The sequence below is a fragment of the Baudoinia panamericana genome (assembly GCF_000338955.1).
Source record: "Baudoinia panamericana UAMH 10762 unplaced genomic scaffold BAUCOscaffold_10, whole genome shotgun sequence".
Classification (NCBI taxonomy): Eukaryota; Fungi; Ascomycota; class Dothideomycetes; order Mycosphaerellales; family Teratosphaeriaceae; genus Baudoinia; species Baudoinia panamericana.
The window spans coordinates 511776-531222 of NW_006911266.1; the positions used below are offsets into that span (position 1 = coordinate 511776).

A 19447-nucleotide genomic window follows, 5' to 3' on the forward strand; every position below is an offset into this window, starting at 1 on the left:
GTTCTCCATCTTGGCGAGCCATTTCCGCGTTTCTTGCAGCTCACCCTCGGCTGGCGCATCTCGCGCATGGTGCGCCTGCTCCTGCAATGCGTTGAATGACACGCAATCTTTCCAAGTGCGGTCTTCATGCAGCTTCGTAGCGCGTGCATGGCGGAGCATGTAAAAATCGGAATCGGATGGCTTGCTAAAGCCCGATCCTAAGACTTCGAGCACCATTGGCCTGGCGAAGACGACATCAATACCGACGGCAGTGGAGTTGCGCACTTGGAGTGGCATGTCGCTGTCTTGAAGTCGATACTGGAGCTCTACTGACTTCCCTATAGTGTTCAAAGATTCAAGTACCGGCTTGGGAATGCATCCTTCTGGCTGCATGGTGTGTACGATCTGGAAAACCGGCGTCGCATCATACCGCTGCACCTCGTCAGCATTGAGAAGGCAGCCAAGATGGTAATCGGTCCACTTGATGCCAGCTACACCGCTCTTCAGCGCCCGCTGAGCGTTGTGACTCGCACCAACAACCGCAAAATCAGCTTCGTCGCCCATACCTGCAATGTAGTCCTTCTTGAGCTTGATGTATCCAAGCCAGGAGTCAGTGGACTGAGCGCCAAGTCGGAAGTAAGGTACACCACAAGGCTTCAGGACTAGACCCTCGCAACGTTGCGCGTTCGAAGCACAGAATTGCTGTAATAGAAGGCTCTTAGCCTGACTTTCAGCAAAGTCTACGATCTTCCACTCGGCGCCCATCGCGCGGCCGGGTATCTTGCGGTAGATCTCACGCAGCCACTGCCTCCGCTCCTCGACTGGCTTGCGCATGATTACCTCGTCGTCCCACAGTAGGAGATCGAAGAACACGACAGCCAGGTGCTCACAAGCACGCGCTTGCAAGTCCCGGCTGGTGCCGAGGGAGACGCCTGACCGAGTGATATGTTTCCGAACTTCGTCGAAGGACAACACCTGTTTGGTCTCGTCCGAGAACACTACCAGCTCCCCTAGAAGGATGGCTTGTCGCTTGACCTTGCGGTCAGCTTGTGCAAGATTCAAGCATTCAACGAGCGTGTGATGCAGTCCCTGACGGTCAGTGGTCGAATCTTTGCCGCTCTTTGAGAAGATCTGAATACACTCCGCCGGTGTCGAAGACTTGGACAGGTCAACGTGGATCTCGCAGTATTCGCCATCGTACTTCCGCTCCACTATCCCTCTGCCTCGATTGAACATCCGTAAGCAGTGCTCTATGCTCCTCGCCTTGGTGAAATCTGGCCTGCCAACTTTAACGCCAACAACAGGCCTGAGCGAGCTTGCTGCTTGCTGCTTGAACAGAAGCTCGGATCGCGGATCAGGTTGCTCAGGGAGTTGTCGTAGAAGTGCATCTTCCTTGAGCAGTGTCATCGCAACGCCGAAGTCGTTTTGGAAGCGTAATAAATCCGGGAGCAGGAAATGGAAGGATTTCAAAACGAGATGCTCGTCCACCCTTACTGGCGCGAAGTCTTTCAAGAGGAGACGCACGAGCCACTTGCCTTCTTGCGGTGAGAGTCTCTTCACTATGTCGCATACTAGTCTCTCATTCACTTCGGACGAACCGGAGAGCTTAGACCGTACAGTCGGAGCGGAGAAGTGACACTGCTCCGCGACCTGGAATAGCATTGCGTCCACTTCTTCCAAAGTGACGGAGGGCTTTGCAGGCGGGCCCCCAGCCTGCATGGCTCGTTGAAGGCATACCGCAAGGTCGCCTCGCCGCGGTGCTCTGTACGCCTGCAAGTCTTTGGCGCGTGCAGCACTCAGGCCGAGACCGCGGCTAAGCAAGCGACACAACCTCGTCGCTTGAAGACCATAGACTCGGTCAGTTCTCCGTTCGGGCAGTAATGCAGATAGGAACGCCACCGAGCCACCAACTTCAAGCTCGTTGATGGCGCGTCTGTGCGCTTTGAACCAATTAGTAGTTTCTACCCTCAGCTGGACTGCTTTATCCGCTGGTAGATAGGGCGGATCCCGAGACTCGATATCTTCGAGCTTTTCGAGGATATCAGTTATGTGTGAGAAGGGGAATGGCATCGAGATGGTGCTTGAGATCAATAGTTGTTGTTAAGCAATGTCCGATATGGCTGGAGTTGTTGCACCGTGTCGACACCATCCTGGCTGGTAAGCCCAAGCGAGTTGTAGGCACCAATGGATAGCGGGTGTTGATACCAACGCGGCAACGGCGAGGCAGAAAGACCAAGAGTGAACGAAGGAAGTGAAGCCGCCGAGAGACGCGAAAGCACGAAAGGCGCGTTGTTTGATGTGGCGTCGGAGCCGGCCAATCAACGCTCGGCTACTTTAACAGCAACAGTGCCTTTCTCAATGGTTCGCAGAGACATTGTATTGAGACACTCATATGGTTGTGTCCACGCTGCTTATCTGCTTCAAAGATGCGCGAAGGCCCACGCGCAAGCGGGCGCAGGATTTCGGTCTACGCATACGCAACCGTGCCGTCTTCCCTGATCATGCCTCGCACTCCAAGTCTAACTTGGCCTCCACTGACTGCAGGACCTGACACAATCATCTCACCTTTCGGCTCCGGTCCCGCAACTTCTCCATCAGCTTTCGAAGCTAGCCTGATCTCCACACTACTTAACGGGACGCCGAAATGGCTATTTGCAGACCCATCTACCCTTCGATAGTCGAAGACATTGGTTTGTGCAATGGCGCCAGCAACCTGCGCAGCCGTCAGAGCGTAGCATATTCGTGATCTAGTCAGAATCCTTAGGTCTGAGACCATCGTTGACGTAAGCACAGGGCTACCGGCACCAAGACGTTCTGAGGTCAGGATTAAGCGCAGCTTCCCTGGCGTATTGCCGGCTGAGCTTGATGGAGGCGCTAAAAGCTGGAAGAGCAAGTTGTCGGTAGGCATGCGACCTGCCTCCATCGCTTGCGAGTGAGAGTACTTGCCCACCTTCTGCGCTAGTGTCGTGACACCTTGTGTCTCCTTGGTATGAAGACCGGCCAGCGTTTCTGCCGATGCAATGATGACAGTCGGGCTGACTAACCGACTCGCAGTGGATAGTTCAACGCCAGAGCTGGCTACAGAGGTAATGGCTAGCGAAGCATGGGTGTACAACGCTGCGAATGTCTGGCACAGCACGTAGGTGTGTGTAAAGCTGTCCGCTGGGACCACGAGGTCGGCAGACGTGAAGCGCTGCCTAAGTGGTAATGCGGTAATGAGTGCTGCGGTAGCGGCGACGATATTACGTTGCGTAAAGGTTACGATCTCGGGCTTGGCTGCCGGATTGGTGGGTTGCCAAACAGCGACTACGTCTCCAGGCTTATCGCCGTGATCGTTGCTTGGAAGATCGGCGCTCGCATTGGCTTTCTGGTTGTCGACCAAATCATGCCACACACTCACTTTTAGGCGACCCTCAGCAGCCCCTGGCACACCGTTCCAGTCCATATGCCTGCTGGTCTTTTCAACTACCCAAGTCAACAACTTCAGGCGCCTGCATTCTTTTGCAACACCGTCGAGCGGCAAATTGCCCGCTGCACAAATCAGCGCATCAGCACCCGCTGAATTGATTAGCTCGAAGACCTTCGGATGCGGTTGGTTGTACGGCAGCAAAACGGACGTCAATCCATAGAATGCGCATGAGAAGATCGTCAGGAGGTACTCAGGCCCGTTCGGTAGGTAGATCGCAACACTCTTGACACCGGCTTGTTTGAGATGTCGCCCAATAATGCCAATCTCTCGGCTCAGATCGGTAATGTCGTGCTCAACGAGCTCTTCCCGACCAAGCACGGTCATAACCAAGCCCTTTGGAACCTCTTTGCCATCGTCCCCTACACTGCCTCCCCTAAGCACCTCCCGCCACACGTCTCGAAGGTCCCCGTCCTTCCCACTTGCCCACCGCGGCGCTCCGGCATCCCGTACGTTCAGGCCGGACTTCAGACTCGTGCCGTACGGAACTTCCGGGCTACGGTAAGCGGCACTTTCATTCTTGTTCCTGACTGGAGCTGACGACGACTGACGTGCTAGCAGTAAAGGATGTGTGTCCGGTTCTTCTGCGAACAAGAATGGGTACGCTAGTAAGCCTGCTATCACCACAGCGAGGATGGTAGTTAGGAACCCCCAGTCCGACAGGAAGGACGCGAGCAAGGCATCAGTCTGCTCGAGGTAATTCGACATGCTGGGTCGTTCAGTTGCCCATGTCTACACCCTCCCAGTTACAGCTCTCACACCTTGTTGCGCGAGCGAAGCATTCACTTTTGGTGGACACTTGGTGGGGGCTTGATGGCGTATATGGTAGTGATGCCTTAGGCACGTAATGCAGCAAAGGCGGTGTTTGGATTGGCCTATAGCAACAACACCTTCGTGTGTCGCTCCTTTGTGCTGGGAGATCACAGCCGGTTATGTAGTGAAGCGAATCGCTCGGAAATCCAATTGCTAACATACTCCACACAGCTACAGCAGAGACGGAGTGCTTGAGGTGTCAGGGCGTCCAGCAGTGTTACAAGCCATGTCGACTACGACCGCGCTGGTCCAGCGAGCTGCTTCTACCGTGAAGAACGTCGCGACGACTGCCACGCCGACATCTTCGTCTCGAGACCTCGCTAGATCGGACGACACCACGAGCAAGCCGACATTGTCGTCGTCGCTAGCGACAGCGACATCGGTCCTCCCAGCGCTCAACCTCACTCCACTCAAGAGCATCACCACACCACAGAAGCCGAGCACACCACAGCAGCAACCCACGCCTGCAGCCCCAACTCCTGGGCAATGGCAACATCCGCGCATGCAGGAAATCATCCGCCGACAGAATGCGACAAGGTTCGATAGCAGCAATCTCCGTGTCATTGGCATGAACGCAGCTTTCCTCGTTGCAAGCGTGCTTGTACCGCTCTTCGGCGCCAAAACCCTGCCGAGCTCTTGGATTCGCGCAATCGAGCCTTATGCATTATACGCGCTGAATCTTCTCCGCGCTTTCTTCATCCTCAACGTCTCCTTAGCCGTGCTACCAGCCTTCCGGCAGTTGGACAGCTGCGAAGACGTCCCACTCACACCCTCCCAACGTCGGCTTCTCGGTCTGCCACCTATGTCGAGACCAGCCACACCGCAAGAACAGCAGCAATATGCCACGCCGCCGCGCTACTCCCGCTCAGCAACTCCGCAGAGCGCGACCACCAGTCTGCGCGGTAACGCCTCCGACTCACCACTCGGCGGACGAGGTAGTCCGTTTGATAGCTCGCAGCTCCGACAAGGTGTCTCTGGGTCACCTCGGCCATCACCTTTAGGGTCGAGTCTGCGGAGTGGAGAGCGTGATGAGAGTCGGCGTCTTAGCTATAACCGCAGCTCACCTCTAAGCACGCCGGAGTTTGACGCCGTAGGCAACGTCAGCACGCCAACGAAGAACAGTAAAGCAAGTGTGCCGCTCAATAGCAAGTGGCTGTACGACAAGGGCAGGGCAAGCTCACGAGCAAGCCTGAACGGGCTTGGTGCCTTTGGCGGTAGCGGAAGCATTTTCACTTAAGCTCCATTCACTACGTCAGCAATTGAAGACATGTTCAAGCGTGGCGTTGGAGGCAGTCCGTCCGCATGTGCAGCGGCGGCGTGTTGCAGTGCACTTTGGTTGCAGCGTTCATCGTACTGATGCAAGACTAGGCAGTTGACAGAAGCAAACCACCTAACAGTCACTACTTAGCTTTCTTTGGCGACTGGAAAGCTTCAGTCCCTCTTTGATTTCATTGCATGATCGTGCTTGCTACTGATGCACCATTGCTAAGCCACCGCTGGCCCGATTCATGTCTCTCCTAGCAGCAACACAAAACATTGCACCTTCTACATTATCGACCGTTGCAGCGCCGACCTGATATCATAAGACATGACAGCCAGCTCGGTGTCTGCGAATGTCAGTATTCGTAAAGAAGATTACTTACCACTAACACCAACGTCACCACATCCTAAATCTGCCAGCTTTGCCACCCACGCTCACAGTCTTGACCTTGAGAAGGAGCGCCTTAGAGTGCAGCAGCTGGAGCGCGAGGTTCGAGAGCTCAGAACAGCCCTTGAGCGCTTGCTCGGGTCTCGGCGCAGCCACGGGGTCCGTAACACACCGGACGAGCACCGTATGGATATAGGAGTATACTCTCCAAGCTCCTCGATACTCTCGTCACTTCAATCATCGCGCAGACGAGGAACCAGTCCCATACGGAAGCCTCACACTCGTTGGGAGTCAGACAGCAGCGGAGCGCTAGGCCTGAGCGATCCTTCGAGTAATAGCGAATTTGGATACATCCCTATCGCTCTGGATCCCGAGCTCGCCCTCGAGCTGCGGACAGCGTATCGCGGCCACAAACGTGACAATACTCACCACGGTGCTGACACGCAAGACTCTACGGAGTCAGCGCACCTTCTCTGACTAATCCCTCAACTCCTATGTAGGTCACGTGTTGTATCAAGGGAGAGTTGCTTGGCCGAATAGGCCGGTGATCCTTGCGCGGGATGGATTCTTACATCGGAGATCATACGGACCTCCAAATGCGTTTGCAAGCTTGGATTGTTGTCGTGGCGATGGTAGTGCTGTCAAAGCTGCCTTCCCGAGTACTGACAGGTGCGACATATCTTCTCCGCTGCCTCACTTGACCGTGATGTCGGCAGCCTCCCCATAACCGTTGTAGCACACTCCACGCAAGTTCCACTGAGACCTCTTGGGCTGTGTGTTGCCTGCTGCATCCGTAGCACGACTATAGATGGTTCTTGCACTGCCAGACGGGATCTGTAGCTTGCACCTCCACAGCTTCCAGGACCACTTGCCCTCATCTTGGTGGCTCAGCAGCTCAGCATCGGTCCAGTTGATGCCACCATCTGCGGAGACCTCGACCTTTACGACTGGACCATCGTCTCCGGAAGGAACTGCATATCCTTTTACTGTAATATACCCGTCCGTCTCTCGCTCAACGGAGGATCCTCCGGTAGGGAGGGCAATGGTGCTATTAACGGGCATTGCTTGAATGGCAGGGGTAGTGCCCCAGTACTTTTTCGCTGACTCGGAATCGGTTGCATCCGGCGGCAAGACCTTGTAGTCATACTGCATGTAATGATTTTCACTCTCCTTCATTTGCACCGTTATGCGGTCAAGCCACTTGACTGCGCGTGCGCCAGCTATTCCAGGCGTCACAACTCGAACAGGGTAGCCATGCCCAACCGTCAACCTTTGGCCGTTCATCTTCAATGCCAGAAGAACATCGGCATCCTCGCGTAAAGCCCGTGAGAGCGGAATCGAAGCGCCATACCACGTATCCTCCTGGCAAGGAGTAGAGTAGCATGCGAACGCAATGTGTGCGGTCTGCTTCTCAGCATCACCAAGTGCAATGCCTGCACGCTCAAGCACATCTCTGAGCTTGGGGCCGGTCCATTTGCAATTCATCACGGCGCCGTCGAACCAGTCAATACCCTGAACTTCATGTATCTTCGTCCGCATAGTATGACGGCGGTTACCTGCGCACTGCAAAGCACAGACAACATCATGTTGCTTGAAGTCGTTCTGCAGATCCTTGACCAAGAGCTTCAGCTCGCGGTGAACCGAGCCATCAATGGTCACGACATGAGTGCTTCCGTCGATATTAGGGTGGATGCCGTGGTTGCGATCGTAACCTTCATCCACGGGAGTCAAGAACTTCGACACCAGATCTTGCAGATGTGGCTCGCGATTAAGCGGTTGCTCCGGGAGCTCAGGCATGTCGGGCTACAATGACCAATGACACTGGGTTGCGCTCACGCTCAGTTCTTTATCTCCCAGGTCTAGTCCAAATGTACTATTGCGAAGTTCACCACGAGAGCATTGACTGTTACCCGAAGCACAATGCGGCTTCTTACAAGATTATTTGCATGGAGAACGAAAGTTTTGAATGCGACATTGAGCTTTGCATTACCGACATTCGCCGTGTACTTGGGAAGTCACGTCATGCTTGGATGACAGTGTGCCACTTCACTGCACTCTCGCCGTTCTACAAGCACTTGTAGCGTAACTCGGCGTGCTGCGCAAGACAGACAAGCTCACATCAGTTGACTTCGCATGTGCTACAAAACGCCAATTTGCCTATGGCTACGAACAGACTCACCCAACTGCATGCTCTTACCTTAACGTGTCTTCGGCGGCACTACGTGGTTTTGGTGCCAGTAGTAGTCCGGCTCGGATGTCAACAGTGTCTCGATCGTTTCCGTACCCGTCTCTGGTCGCCGTCCAAGTACTGTCTCCAACGCCGGATCTACAAGCTCTGCCTCGCCATTGCACATGCCCTGCAGCCAGACCAATCGCGCCTCAAACCATGCCCGACCTTTCCCTCCTTCATCGTCCATGCTGCAAGCATCGATCCAAGCATCAGGCTCCAATATCTGTATTGGAGTATTTGTCTGACGGACTTTGTCAATGGCTTTGACAATATCTACCAAAGTTTCCGCTTGTGGGCCAGTAAGTAGGATGATCCTACTCGCAGTCTGCGGCGTCACAGAAGGGAACGCTCCCAGACCTTTGGCCAGTAGCGTTGCTATACCTTCTCCGAGCTCATCACGGGACGTGAACGCGACGCTCCCTTGGTCCACTGGGGGTTCTAGCCGCGGTAGCAAGACCGAAGTTCGACGAAGGATACCAATTCAGAGCCAGTGGGAATGCATTAGTATATATTCCGGCCCGGAGAGAGACGAAATCAAGACCAGACCTGTGGCACGTCAGGTTATATCATGAGTGAGTAGCGTATGTGGCATAGCATACTGAACGAGCATATCTTCAGTTGCGTAGTGTGCCTGCTGAAACCCAACCTTGCTATCACCGCCGTAGCCGCCGAGCGCCAGGCTAACATACCACACCTTCTTGACGCCTGCCGTCTTCGCAGCCTCGATAACATTTCGATGCTCGGCACTGCGCGCTGGTGTGTCACGCTGAGAGCTTGACATGAAGAGGAGAGTATCGATGTCGTTGAAAGCTGCCTCGAGCGTTTCGAGCCGACCGTAGTCTGCAATTCGGAAGTGGAGGCCTTGAGATTCGAACCGGGCTCGACTGCCTTCGCTGCGAGAGGTAGCAACGATATCGGAGGCGTGAATCTTGTGCTTGTGAAGCATGTCGTTAAGGACCTTGGCGCCTAGTCCACCGGTTACTCCGGTCAAAAGATAGGATATAGTCATGGTGGCGTAGCTGTCTGTCTTGCCTTTGCAACAACCGATTGCAGTGATGTGCTTTCGGCATCATCTGAACACGATGTTCCATGATCTTATTATATCGGCGGTCTTCTCGGAACAGTCACGTGACCTGGCAGCCTCCTTCCGAAAGGGGAAAGAGGGCGTTGTGTCGCTGACAAACGTGCCGTGAAGTCTGTGCTTAGGTTTCAGCGTTTGTTTTATCAGCGTACTCTGTAACGTGCATATGGTTACAGACCACGAACCTCTTCCAGGTTGACTCATCCCCTCATGCCCAAACACTTCCAACAATTTCCGATCCTCCACATTTCCAGGCTCACTCGACTTCACGAAGTCGCACATTCAAGCCAGCAGCGAAAGTCGCATATATGCTTAGCGTTAGGAGAGCGCTCACATCAGGCACGCAATACAGAGCAAGCATCGTACTCACCGCTGCAGTTGCGTTGGGAAGCTTCACCGTGTCTACAGGACAGACATACGAAAGCTGGTGGTGGTCGTCCTTAATGCTGGTCGTGCTTCCCATAAACGCACGCTCAACAGACACAACCTGGATGATCGAGCCCAAAGCAGGGCGCTAGCTCGTGGGGAGCGGTCTTGCACATCGGGCCGAGCCAGAGCCTTGGCAGCGACCTCTGTGCATCGTGGTCCCGCCGGAAAGAGTTTGCTGGGCGTTGTCCACCCTAACGGAGGCTTGTACTGCCGTCTCGCCGTCCGGCGTAGCAGGAGCCTTGACCTGTCGAGCCTTCGCTTCTTGGCCAGGCTTGCTGTGATGATCGTACTGCCTCAGAACTGTCGAAATACCATTGGCGATGAGATGCAGGCCAAGCGTGAGCACAATCAACATCTTCTGCCCAATTGGGAAATGGATGGTAGCGAGCAGTCAAGACCACAGCGACTCTTCTGCCGCCATACGTGTGCCCACAGCATAGTGCGTCCTTGCCAACTTCGTACAAGTCCTGTGATTCAGCCATGAGGAGAGCATAGGCGTCTTCTGAGAATATGCTGATCGCCACGTCTAGCAGATCGTCCTACTGGGGCTGACCAATGAAGACTCCTTTGCATAGCGTTCTGACGCAGTTTGATTCGACATCAGCCCACGGAGCACAAAATGGATGATTAGTCAAATACGTCTTGTCTGGAAGCCCGTCTTTTCGAACAGACGAAGGTTAGTTCAGGACGTTTCGACGTCGTGACAGGGAATCGTGATAGAAAGCCTGCAGATAAGCTAGAATAGCATCAAATGGAGGCGGACACACTGTCGATTTATTTCTGGGAATGTTCGAATGCTTATATACCTTACCTCATCTGCAACAATGGAATGCGGTACAACGTGTACCGTGCGGCCTCGGTCTGCGACAATGTTGCGATCTTTACGCCGTGTCCACAACCGAAGGCTTTGAGGAGGGTACTTCGGGTCCAAGGGGAGCGCGCCGCAAGTGGTATTTAGGAAACATACCCTTGGCTGAAGACCTTGTGTCGTTGGTGGCAAGCTCATAGTACTTTGCTTCTTGGTCGCCTTCGGCTGCTGGCCAGCGGCCAATCTCTGGGCATCACTATAACGAAGATACCTGGCCTGTACGGCATGGCTAGACACATCGAGGTGGAGACTGTCGTGACTGCACCTTAATCCCTTCATGGAATCGGCGGTGGAATCAGAAGGGTCATGTGCTCAGAACAACTTTTCATTCTCAAGTAAGCGTTTGCGAGGTGACAGGCAGCGCCTGTCTTCTCAGCATACCAAGAGCAAGGTGTGTCACGGCTAAGCTCCGTTGACTCAATTACATTATGTGCTAAGCCGCAATCGCACAGCTGATGTCGCGAAGATGGATATCGAATATAATGGCCACGACACTGTGGCTGGGCGGACAAAAACGTGGTCGAAAGTAGCCGCAGAACAGCCTTGGGCCGACCGTAAGAGGCGGCGATCGGCGCCAAACCTTACATCATTTGGCCAAGAGGGAAAAAGTACAGAAGGCCAAGGCCGCATCGACCATGAACGGCAGCCCGCTCACGAATCAACGCATTCTAGTCAGGCACGAGGAGGCACTTCACTCCAATGTATGACCGGTACCTGCATGCTTCGAAGGACTAACGTTGGTCGCACGCTGTCTATGTCTGGCGCGTACAAGAAGGTAGGTCCACTCCTCTCATCTTCCTTCTTCGTACCATCTACAGTTCCATTCCGTCGGTTGTACCATTCAAGATGAAAAGCTATACTGTTGCGGCCATCGCGGCCATCACGGCCACCGCTGCCGCCTCTCTATACAACGAAACTACCACCAACCACACCTGCGTCCTCCAGCCCAACGTCCTCTCTTGCTCAGCTCAAGCCAACCCGCGATCTGTCGATTCGTGCTGCGCGGAAACTTTTGGTGGTCTCTTCTTGTCCACTCAATACTGGGACACTTACACCGGCCTTGAGAGCCAAGGTCAGGTCCTTCCCCTCAATACTTGGACCCTACACGGTCTGTGGCCCGATTTCTGCAATGGCAGCTACACCCAGTATTGCGACTTGACGCGCCAATTCGACCCAAGCCCCAGTCCCAACACGACCAACGGCCTGCCCAATGGCACCGTCGTGCCCCGCTACACCGGCCCGAACATTGGCACCTTCCTCACTCCATTCCAAAGAAACGACCTCCTTGCATACATGAACACCTTCTGGATCAACCAAGGTGGACCAAACTACGATTTCTGGGGCCACGAATTCAGCAAGCACGCTACCTGCTTTAGCACGTTCGATGTGCCATGCTATGGCCCACAGTACGTGCAGCACCAGGAGGTTGTCGACTTCTTCGAGACCGCCATCCTGTACTACAGGCGCCTGCCCACCTACGGCTGGCTCAGCGCCGCCGGCATCCGCCCGTCAAACACGACCACTTACTCCCTGTCGGCCATTGAGTCGGCTCTGAGGACTGGCTACGGTGCGACTCCGTACGTCGGCTGCTCCGGCCCACGCTACAACACCACGGCTGCCGGCCGCAACTCCACCGACAATGGCTACACGCAGATCAGCGAGGTGTGGTACTACTTCCACGCCTTCAACCGCCCACAAAGTGGCCAGTGGCTCCCGGTCAACCAGACCGGTAGCAGCTCTTGCGCACGCACGCCTGGTGCTCTCCAGTACCTGCAGAGGACACCTACCTCCGTGGGCACCGCTGTTGGCCCGTAGAGGAGTGTAGTGGATCATGGATTGATGATGAACCATGTAGATATGACCAATCAAAAATTTATCTAGAATGTGTAATATGAAAGCATGAAAACAATATCTACTCAACTCAATTGTGTCCAACGTATGTACATACATGATCGTCTGCCGGTCAGTAAAGTGTTGTTGACTGGGAGTGCAAAGGCGCGAGAGAGTTCACCGGAGTTACTTCCGCGCCCTCACAGCTTTAACAAGCTTACTTGTAGGTACTTCATGCACACAATCCGACGGTGCAATGTCTTCTCGCCTCGCGCCCCGAAGCGCTCTGCTGAGCAACTCAATAGCGACCGAGCCATATGTATGCCAAAGCTGCAGACTTCAAGGCATCCAGAGGGGCACGCGTTCAACGCCAACGAGCCTCTTCCGGCGTTCGATTTCAATTGGCGTTGATCACGACTCGCGAAAGAGCGCGAGACACCCTTCAAGACCCAGCCTTGATCCGCGCTCGCTACCCATACGTACGCCTACGCAATCGAACGCGCGGTCGGCGTCGAATGGGACCAAGGGAACCCTCGCGTCTGCCACGGCGGTGAATGCCCCGTCGACCGTACCGCCGGCATACCGAGAGCTGCACCAGCGATTGCTTGCGTTAGAAGGTGAAGCGAGCACCTACATTGACCTATCACGTTTGCAACTGGCCGCGAGAAGCTTAGAAAGCAGCACTCCGACAATACGTGTTGCGGTAGTCGGTCTTGGTGCAAATGGAGCTGTGGCCGCGAGGAAGCTGGCGAGAGTGTTGTTAAGCGACCCTTTGGCTGAAGCAGAACCGTGGGAGCAAGAGATACTGGACTCCGCGAAGGATGGCAGGAGCTTGCTTATACGGTATGGAGACAGCGGAGACGTAGTACGGCAGAGTCCACTACTATACGCCATGCATGTACCGTCTCCGTTCCTACGACGGCACAACGTCGAGATACTCCTGAGTTCGCTTAATGCCCTGAGCTCTTCAGAAAGCGGCCTCAGCCACGACGATATCGAGGAAGCTGTTCTGGTGCCGCCTCTCGTAACGCCTAACGCTGCAGGCGGCAGGGTTGGCTTTGTAAGGCATCCTGTGCACAAGGCAGTACTCGTCGCAGAAGGTGTTACAGGAGCTGTGGAGTACGGCCGGCTGCCTCGGTCGTTGGCAAAGGCAGAGCTTATATACACTGCCTTGAGTCTACCGCTGCGCTCCTCGACCGGTGAAGCTTCTTCGGAGGAAGCTGCAACCGATAATGTGGTTGATCTAGACCTGGCGACCCATGCCTTGAAAATCTTCCGCGAGAGCAACGCCAACGGCGCCAGATTCAGTGAGGAATGGCAGATCAGCCGAGTCACTCTCCTCTCGCGCTGGATCGCACAGGCTCAGCCTGAACAAGCGCAAGCAGCCGATACGCTGCATTCGACCGTTCTGAAGCTGCTCGACTCGGTCCTGCTGAGCACCACAGCGGCAATCGAGCGTTCGGAGACTTTGCAGCGTTCGACCGCGGCGAAGGAAACTGTGCCGGAGACAGTTCGAAGTCGGCTCGCCGAGGCTATCTCTGACGATTCTGCTGGCTGGCATCATGACCTCCAGTACAATCTCGAGTCCGCCTGGCTGTCCAAAACGTGGCGTCGGACAGCCTGGTGGCGCCTTTTCTGGCGTATCGACGACATTTCGGTCTCCGCCGCCGACGTGCTGCGCCTAAATTGGCTAGTTGATGCTGAACAGACCGTCGTTTACCTAAGCGGCAGGATTGAACAGGCTGGACTTGCGACGAGCGCTGAGCTTCGCGGAGCCAGCACAACTCTGGATTTCTCGGATTCGCAGTCACCCGCAAGCCAAAGCCTCGACAAAGATCCGGAAATGGGTCCCAAAGCGCAGCCCAACCTTGCAAACGCTCTTGGCGCATTGGCCATGGCATCAACGCCGCAAAGCTTGACTCCTACGCCGGAGATACTGGAACGGGGAAACGTAGTCTTCCTCCCACCTTGGCCACAGACAATTCACATGGCTCGGCAACAGATGCTGAACAGTGTGGTACCTGGACTGCACCGGAAGGCGCAGATCTTGCTGTTGTCTACCTTCAGCACAATCGGAGGCGCCGGTGCACTCGCGGCCTGGATCTACATAGCTACCGCCGGCACAGCAATACAGACCGCAGGTGCAGTAGCCGCCCTCGGGTTGGTGTGGAGTTTACGTCGCCTGCAGCGCTTATGGGGTAAGGAGCGTCAAGCTTTTGCTGATACACTGAGAGAAAACGGACGTAGGGTATTGGCTGACATTGAGGCTCACTTGCGGCGGCTCGTCAGCGACGGAGGCAGAGCGAGTGTGCGGCCAGAAGATGTGCAGAGCTGGCAAAAGGCGAGGGACGCAGTCCAGCGCTGCCGAGAGGAACTTGAAAAGGCCCGCCGCTAAGAAATGTACTAATAGTGTATCATGACTGCAAAGCTCCTCCCAACAGAGATTACTTCGACTACATGTTTTTCCACGTCGTTGATATCATAAAGTAGCCGTCTCGGGCATAGCATGCAACAAGAGTCGACGCCAACCGTGAACACGAGGTATGAAAGAAAGGATCACCGTCCGTAAACATCAGTCATCGACCATCATGTACCGCTCACCCAATCGTGGGGCGCCACCCTTCCAATCCTCACGCTCAAAGTACCGGAAGACCAACTCGTAGCCCTCCAGGTCATGCACGATCCGGTCAACCCTACGATAGCCCTCGACATAGTCCATAAGCTTGTCCTTCTTCGCAGCCAACTTGTCGTCCTCCGCCTTCGCCTCGAAGAGCGTGACGCTGAAGCGGCCAGGCTTGAAGATGCCGACGACCTGCTGCACCACGTCCACCGTCTCCCGTCCGAGCGCGCGAGAAGGCACATTCGTCTCGAAGCTGGCGTATGAGCATTGCGGCTCAGGCGTCACGTGCACAGTCCAGTAGTTCGTTGAGTCTCCGTCGCCAGGCATTGGCACGACTCCGTTAGCGGAATAGCCGCAAGGGGTGAAGAGGTACGAGTCAATCTTGGCATCTGGATAAACAGACGCCGGGTAAACGTCGGCAAGCCCGCAGTGTTCTGTAACAACCGAGCCCAGTGTGTGGCCCTCAGTGCTGAACTCTTGGGAAAACGTCAGCGGTTCCGTGTTGTCTTCGGTATCTGAGCTGCAGCCTGAATGCTCAGGCAAGGTTTGCGCGAACACATCGAACTGTGCGTCGTCATCCTGGTCTGAAGTAGTATCACGGCCATTGCCAAAGCCGTCAACGAGGGTCTTTCCGGAGATGCTGGGGTCGGACACATTCCGTTCAGCAATGACGCCAAGGTGGTGAATGGCGTCCTTGCGAGCCTCGTGGGTGCGGCGTGCACTGTCTTTGGCAATCGTGCTTGCGTTGTCAAGGTAGAACTGGCGAGCATTCCTGACATCTAAATCTGTCATCAAAACCTCTAGCGTCTCGTCGCCATTCTCCATCTCAGTAAGGTGCCTTTCCGGGTAAACAATCGGTTGAGTCTTGCTTTGCATAAAATCACGCTCAGGGCTCGCAGGTGGCGTAAGCTGCGTGCCTGGACCGGTAATGTACAGGTACCAGTGCTCTCCATTCATTTTGCCTATCATGTAGGCGCTGCCACCCATGAACATCTTATCGAGATAGCGTACCTCATCGCGCCAGCTACGATGCGGACCAAGCTGTTGATCTGGAAAGAGGAAGTTTTTGCGGCTGTAGAACACGCGATGTGGTGTAGCAGCAGCTGGGATCCCGATGGGCAGATTCGCTTTGACATGTGGAAAGCCGGCTTCGAGAGCGGCTATCTCCAACATACGCGGCAGACCGCAAAGAAGTGTGGTGGTGCCGCACGTCTTCAGTACAAGCTTGTGCGGGAAGACGAACATGCTTGACTCGGAAAGCAGGTAGGCGTCGACATTGCGGCTTTCGACCACAGACAGAACCTTGCAGTTGACAAGATCAAGCATGCCCTTCCAGACATCTTGCGAAACGACCTTCAGACCGTGAGGTGAGGCAGAGGCAGGTAGTGCCGTCTCCGAAGCCGAGAACCATACCTCCAGTAGCTTTTCCGGTCCCTCGAATTGATTGCTGGAATCAAGGTCGAGCGCAGTGATGTCCTTATTGATCGTCAGATGCGGCGTGCCAGGCACAGATGACGGAGAATTTGTGTAGTTCGATGGGATGCCAAAGCTGGTCATCTCCGAGTCCAACGTTTTGCGGACTGGCGTCTGCTTGACGGAAGACTGGCTGTCCCTAGCAAGGATGTTTGCTGGTTGCGTCGCTCGTCAAACTGCTGGTGAAACACTATCTGCTGGCCAAAACCGTGAGCCCCGCTTGAGGAGCGTAGGCCCACCCTGTCCTTGCCTTCGTTGGAGGCTGGCTTGCGCCAGCAGCAATACTCTGGTATAGTTTATTTAAACGTCTCTAGGTGACGTTAGGGAGGCCGTGCGCGAAGCGGAACAAAAGAGCTCTTGCGAGGCCTAATGTTGCCGGCTACGTTTTGGTGATTGCAGTGAGGATGTGTTTGATGGTTGGCAGAAGTATCGGGCGATCAAGCAGAGCTATCACGTGTTCAGGCGTGAGTGAAGTTGTGAATGGAAGAACGAAGTCGGTGTTATCTGGGCCTGGTTGAGCAGTCAGTGACGAGTCTAAGTCGGTTACACAAGAGGGAGACCGTACTTCTTTGGCTTGGAGAAAAACCGAAGAAGGTCCTCAGGGCTCATGGAAGGTGTGCGGGATAATTAGGTGGCGAACGGAAGACGAGCTCTACTACAGAGCCAGTCTACAAGCGGTCCCGTGACTCAATGAGTCTGCCAGCTTGAGATGGAAGTTCAGGCGTAACTGCCTGATCCGGAATTGATGGTCTTGTGCTCACGGTACCATATGGTACAGTGAATACTCGACAGGCTTGAGGCTGTAGTATGCTGCCAATCCTCCGTGGACTAGCTCGTGGTAGGGCAATATGTCTTGCTCTTGGAGGTCTCGAATGCTCGGAAAAAGAATCTTTGAGGCTTTCAGATTTCGCGGGAATTTTGCTCCAACGTCAGAGCGCCGAGACGCGCCGAATGCACCTGCTTGCCACGTGCGCCACCTGCGCCACAGATCGCGATCGCATGCCAAGCCTCGCCCGTTTCCTGGCTGCGAGATCTGTGTCTTGCTTTCGAGGTTGCAGATATGGCGCGTGAACGTTGCACGAATTCCTAGCACAACGGTCCGACGGAGTGAACAGATGTACAGAGGGTATATTTGGAGCCCCCCTTAGCTGCATACTATCCACGTTTGCACGCAACCCTCTCCCTTCAATGCAACGACAGATAAACCTCACTGGAAATGCATAGTCTGCCCAAACTGTGCAGTAACAATCCCAGCAAGCTCTCGAAGATCCATCACGACCTCAGCTGGCCGCTCCCAAGCAGGGAACCGTACCCGTCCATCCCGCCTGGTAAGCATCACCACTCGATGGTAGGACTCTGCCCACTGCGGCGGAGTTATTCCAGTGCCGGTGCCAGGTGTAGTAGGGTCTCTGAAATGCGTAATACCCAGCGGAACGTTATTGTGGCTGACCCAAAGCGACGGTAGCAGTGCTGTCGAGTTGACCAGCCATCTCAACGCTACTTCAGGCCCGGGCAGCCAGTATATCATCGTCCACGTGATTATCGCGGTTGGCGTCCAAGGCGTGCTGGGACTGCCTAGTTCAAGCGGCTGAGGGTATTGCGGCGAGCGCCCTGCTCCTGGCGTGCTGACGGCCTGCGGGCTTGAGCGCGTTGATCCCAATGTCTGACCAGGCGGAGACAGACCCCAAGCAGGTGGTGATAGAGATGATGCGCGTAGGCCGACGGGACGTATCGCGTCCAACATCCACGCCAGGAGTCCGGGGGGCGAGTCACAGAGCGCATACGCCAGCGTTTGCGGTCTTTCGCCCACCTCAGATCTCTGTCCTGGCGTCAAAGGAGGTGTCAGGCCCTGCACCGCGCCGGCCAGGTGTTGAGCGCCTGGTGACTGTAGGGAGAGACCAGAAAGAGCCATCTCTTCTGCTGTGTAGCCCCAGCCTGACCTGCGTAGCATTGCAAAGGTCAGCTTGGCCATTCGGTATCTGAGCCAGACGATGAAAGAGGAGTAGCCGAACCTTGGTGGTGGGACTTCAGGGTTGACGGTATGAAGGGCCATGCAACTATCAATGCATCCCAGAGCAAGAAGCCGACAGATGCGGAAACCCCTGTTCACCGTCAGCATGTTGCACATCAAGTGTTATCCTGCGAAATGAGGGAGGTAAGCTACGCGTCGCGTCCGTCGCCGTTCGTCGCCATCTTCACGATACGGTCGCAAGCACCATGCAGTACCTCTACGATCGTGTTACGACGCTAATCGATCAAACAGACGCGTCCCAACTGCCCAGGACAAAGTACTCACCATCCGGATCCGTGCGCAATGTACCGATGATAACCCAACATTTTCATCAGCGCATCAAAGATGGCTGCTGTCGCTGTCATGACGTTTCCATCCTCCAGCACTGCATCGCTGAATCCGAAGCCTGGTATGCTCGGTGCGACAACATGGAATGCCTGCGCGTTCTCCGTTCCACGTGGTGGTGTCGAAATCGGATCGCACAAGGCTTCAATCATCGGTGCGATCGCGATGAAGCTCTCTGGCAGGCCATGGACGAACAATAATGGTATCGCATTTGGCGCTTGTGTCTGTCGGTGGACGAAATGTATCCGGGTACCGTTGACTGCTGCACGAAATTGCGGAAGAGCGTCGTTGTAGAACGTTTCTTGCTCACGCCAGTTGTATCGTTCAAGCCAATGGTCGACCAACGGTTCCAACTCGGTTTTCGACACTCCTGTTTGAGTGGAGGCGGTCTGGAGGCCTTGAGGTTCGCGTGGGAAGCGCGCCAATTCAAGTTTCTGTTTCGTCAAGTCGAGGTAACGCTGCGAGACATGCATGCGATAAGGTTGGAGCGCGTTAGTCGGCAACGGCGAATGTGACCCTCTTGAACTTGATGCCATCGACGCATGTTATGCAACGCAGTGATCATATAAGAACGAACAACGCGACGGAAAACTGGAAAGTTTTGATGATGGGTCAGACCCCAATTGTTCGGACGGAGGATGATCAATGTACGTG

At 54.9% G+C, this 19447-nt stretch overlaps 9 protein-coding genes across 9 annotated transcripts; 2 read left to right on the top strand and 7 right to left on the bottom strand.

Moving 5' to 3' along the window:
• Positions 1-3: 3 nt before the first annotated feature.
• Positions 4-2049, bottom strand: BAUCODRAFT_50649 (uncharacterized protein; the record flags this gene model as incomplete). Its single annotated transcript, XM_007680539.1, has 1 exon — positions 4-2049. A coding segment is annotated over one exon (2046 nt), but the record flags the coding sequence as incomplete, so codon positions are not given.
• Positions 2050-2247: 198 nt separating this feature from the next.
• On the bottom strand, positions 2248-4243 carry BAUCODRAFT_214756 (uncharacterized protein). Its single transcript, XM_007680756.1, has one exon. The coding sequence runs from the start codon at positions 4151-4153 to the stop codon at positions 2447-2449; it is 1707 nt and encodes a 568-aa protein (XP_007678946.1). The 5' UTR covers positions 4154-4243; the 3' UTR covers positions 2248-2446.
• A 168-nt stretch (positions 4244-4411) lies between these two features.
• BAUCODRAFT_36408 (uncharacterized protein) lies at positions 4412-5785 on the top strand. The gene has a single exon (XM_007680434.1). The coding sequence runs from the start codon at positions 4485-4487 to the stop codon at positions 5493-5495; it is 1011 nt and encodes a 336-aa protein (XP_007678624.1). The 5' UTR covers positions 4412-4484; the 3' UTR covers positions 5496-5785.
• Positions 5786-6491: 706 nt separating this feature from the next.
• Positions 6492-7884, bottom strand: BAUCODRAFT_215892 (uncharacterized protein). Its single transcript, XM_007680757.1, has one exon. The coding sequence runs from the start codon at positions 7701-7703 to the stop codon at positions 6600-6602; it is 1104 nt and encodes a 367-aa protein (XP_007678947.1). The 5' UTR covers positions 7704-7884; the 3' UTR covers positions 6492-6599.
• A 220-nt stretch (positions 7885-8104) lies between these two features.
• Positions 8105-9145, bottom strand: BAUCODRAFT_124699 (uncharacterized protein; the record flags this gene model as incomplete). The annotated part of the gene is given in 3 exon segments (XM_007680758.1): positions 8105-8574; positions 8594-8682; positions 8736-9145. The coding sequence occupies 3 exon segments, from the start codon at positions 9143-9145 to the stop codon at positions 8105-8107; spliced, it is 969 nt and encodes a 322-aa protein (XP_007678948.1).
• A 1046-nt stretch (positions 9146-10191) lies between these two features.
• BAUCODRAFT_215946 (uncharacterized protein) lies at positions 10192-11106 on the bottom strand. Its single transcript, XM_007680759.1, has 2 exons — positions 10896-11106; positions 10192-10835 (listed from the first exon to the last, which is right to left on the bottom strand). Exon 2 carries the CDS (start codon positions 10791-10793, stop codon positions 10383-10385), a length of 411 nt encoding a protein of 136 aa, XP_007678949.1. The 5' UTR covers positions 10794-10835; positions 10896-11106; the 3' UTR covers positions 10192-10382.
• Positions 11077-12571, top strand: BAUCODRAFT_215932 (uncharacterized protein). Its single transcript, XM_007680760.1, has one exon. It carries the CDS (start codon positions 11361-11363, stop codon positions 12327-12329), a length of 969 nt encoding a protein of 322 aa, XP_007678950.1. The 5' UTR covers positions 11077-11360; the 3' UTR covers positions 12330-12571.
• A 2018-nt stretch (positions 12572-14589) lies between these two features.
• Positions 14590-16827, bottom strand: BAUCODRAFT_215943 (uncharacterized protein). Its single transcript, XM_007680761.1, has one exon. The coding sequence runs from the start codon at positions 16519-16521 to the stop codon at positions 14917-14919; it is 1605 nt and encodes a 534-aa protein (XP_007678951.1). The 5' UTR covers positions 16522-16827; the 3' UTR covers positions 14590-14916.
• Positions 16828-18346: 1519 nt separating this feature from the next.
• Positions 18347-19284, bottom strand: BAUCODRAFT_58055 (uncharacterized protein; the record flags this gene model as incomplete). The annotated part of the gene is made up of 2 exons (XM_007680551.1): positions 18347-18494; positions 18734-19284. Coding segments are annotated over 2 exons (699 nt in total), but the record flags the coding sequence as incomplete, so codon positions are not given.
• Between the last annotated feature and the right edge of the window lie 163 nt (positions 19285-19447).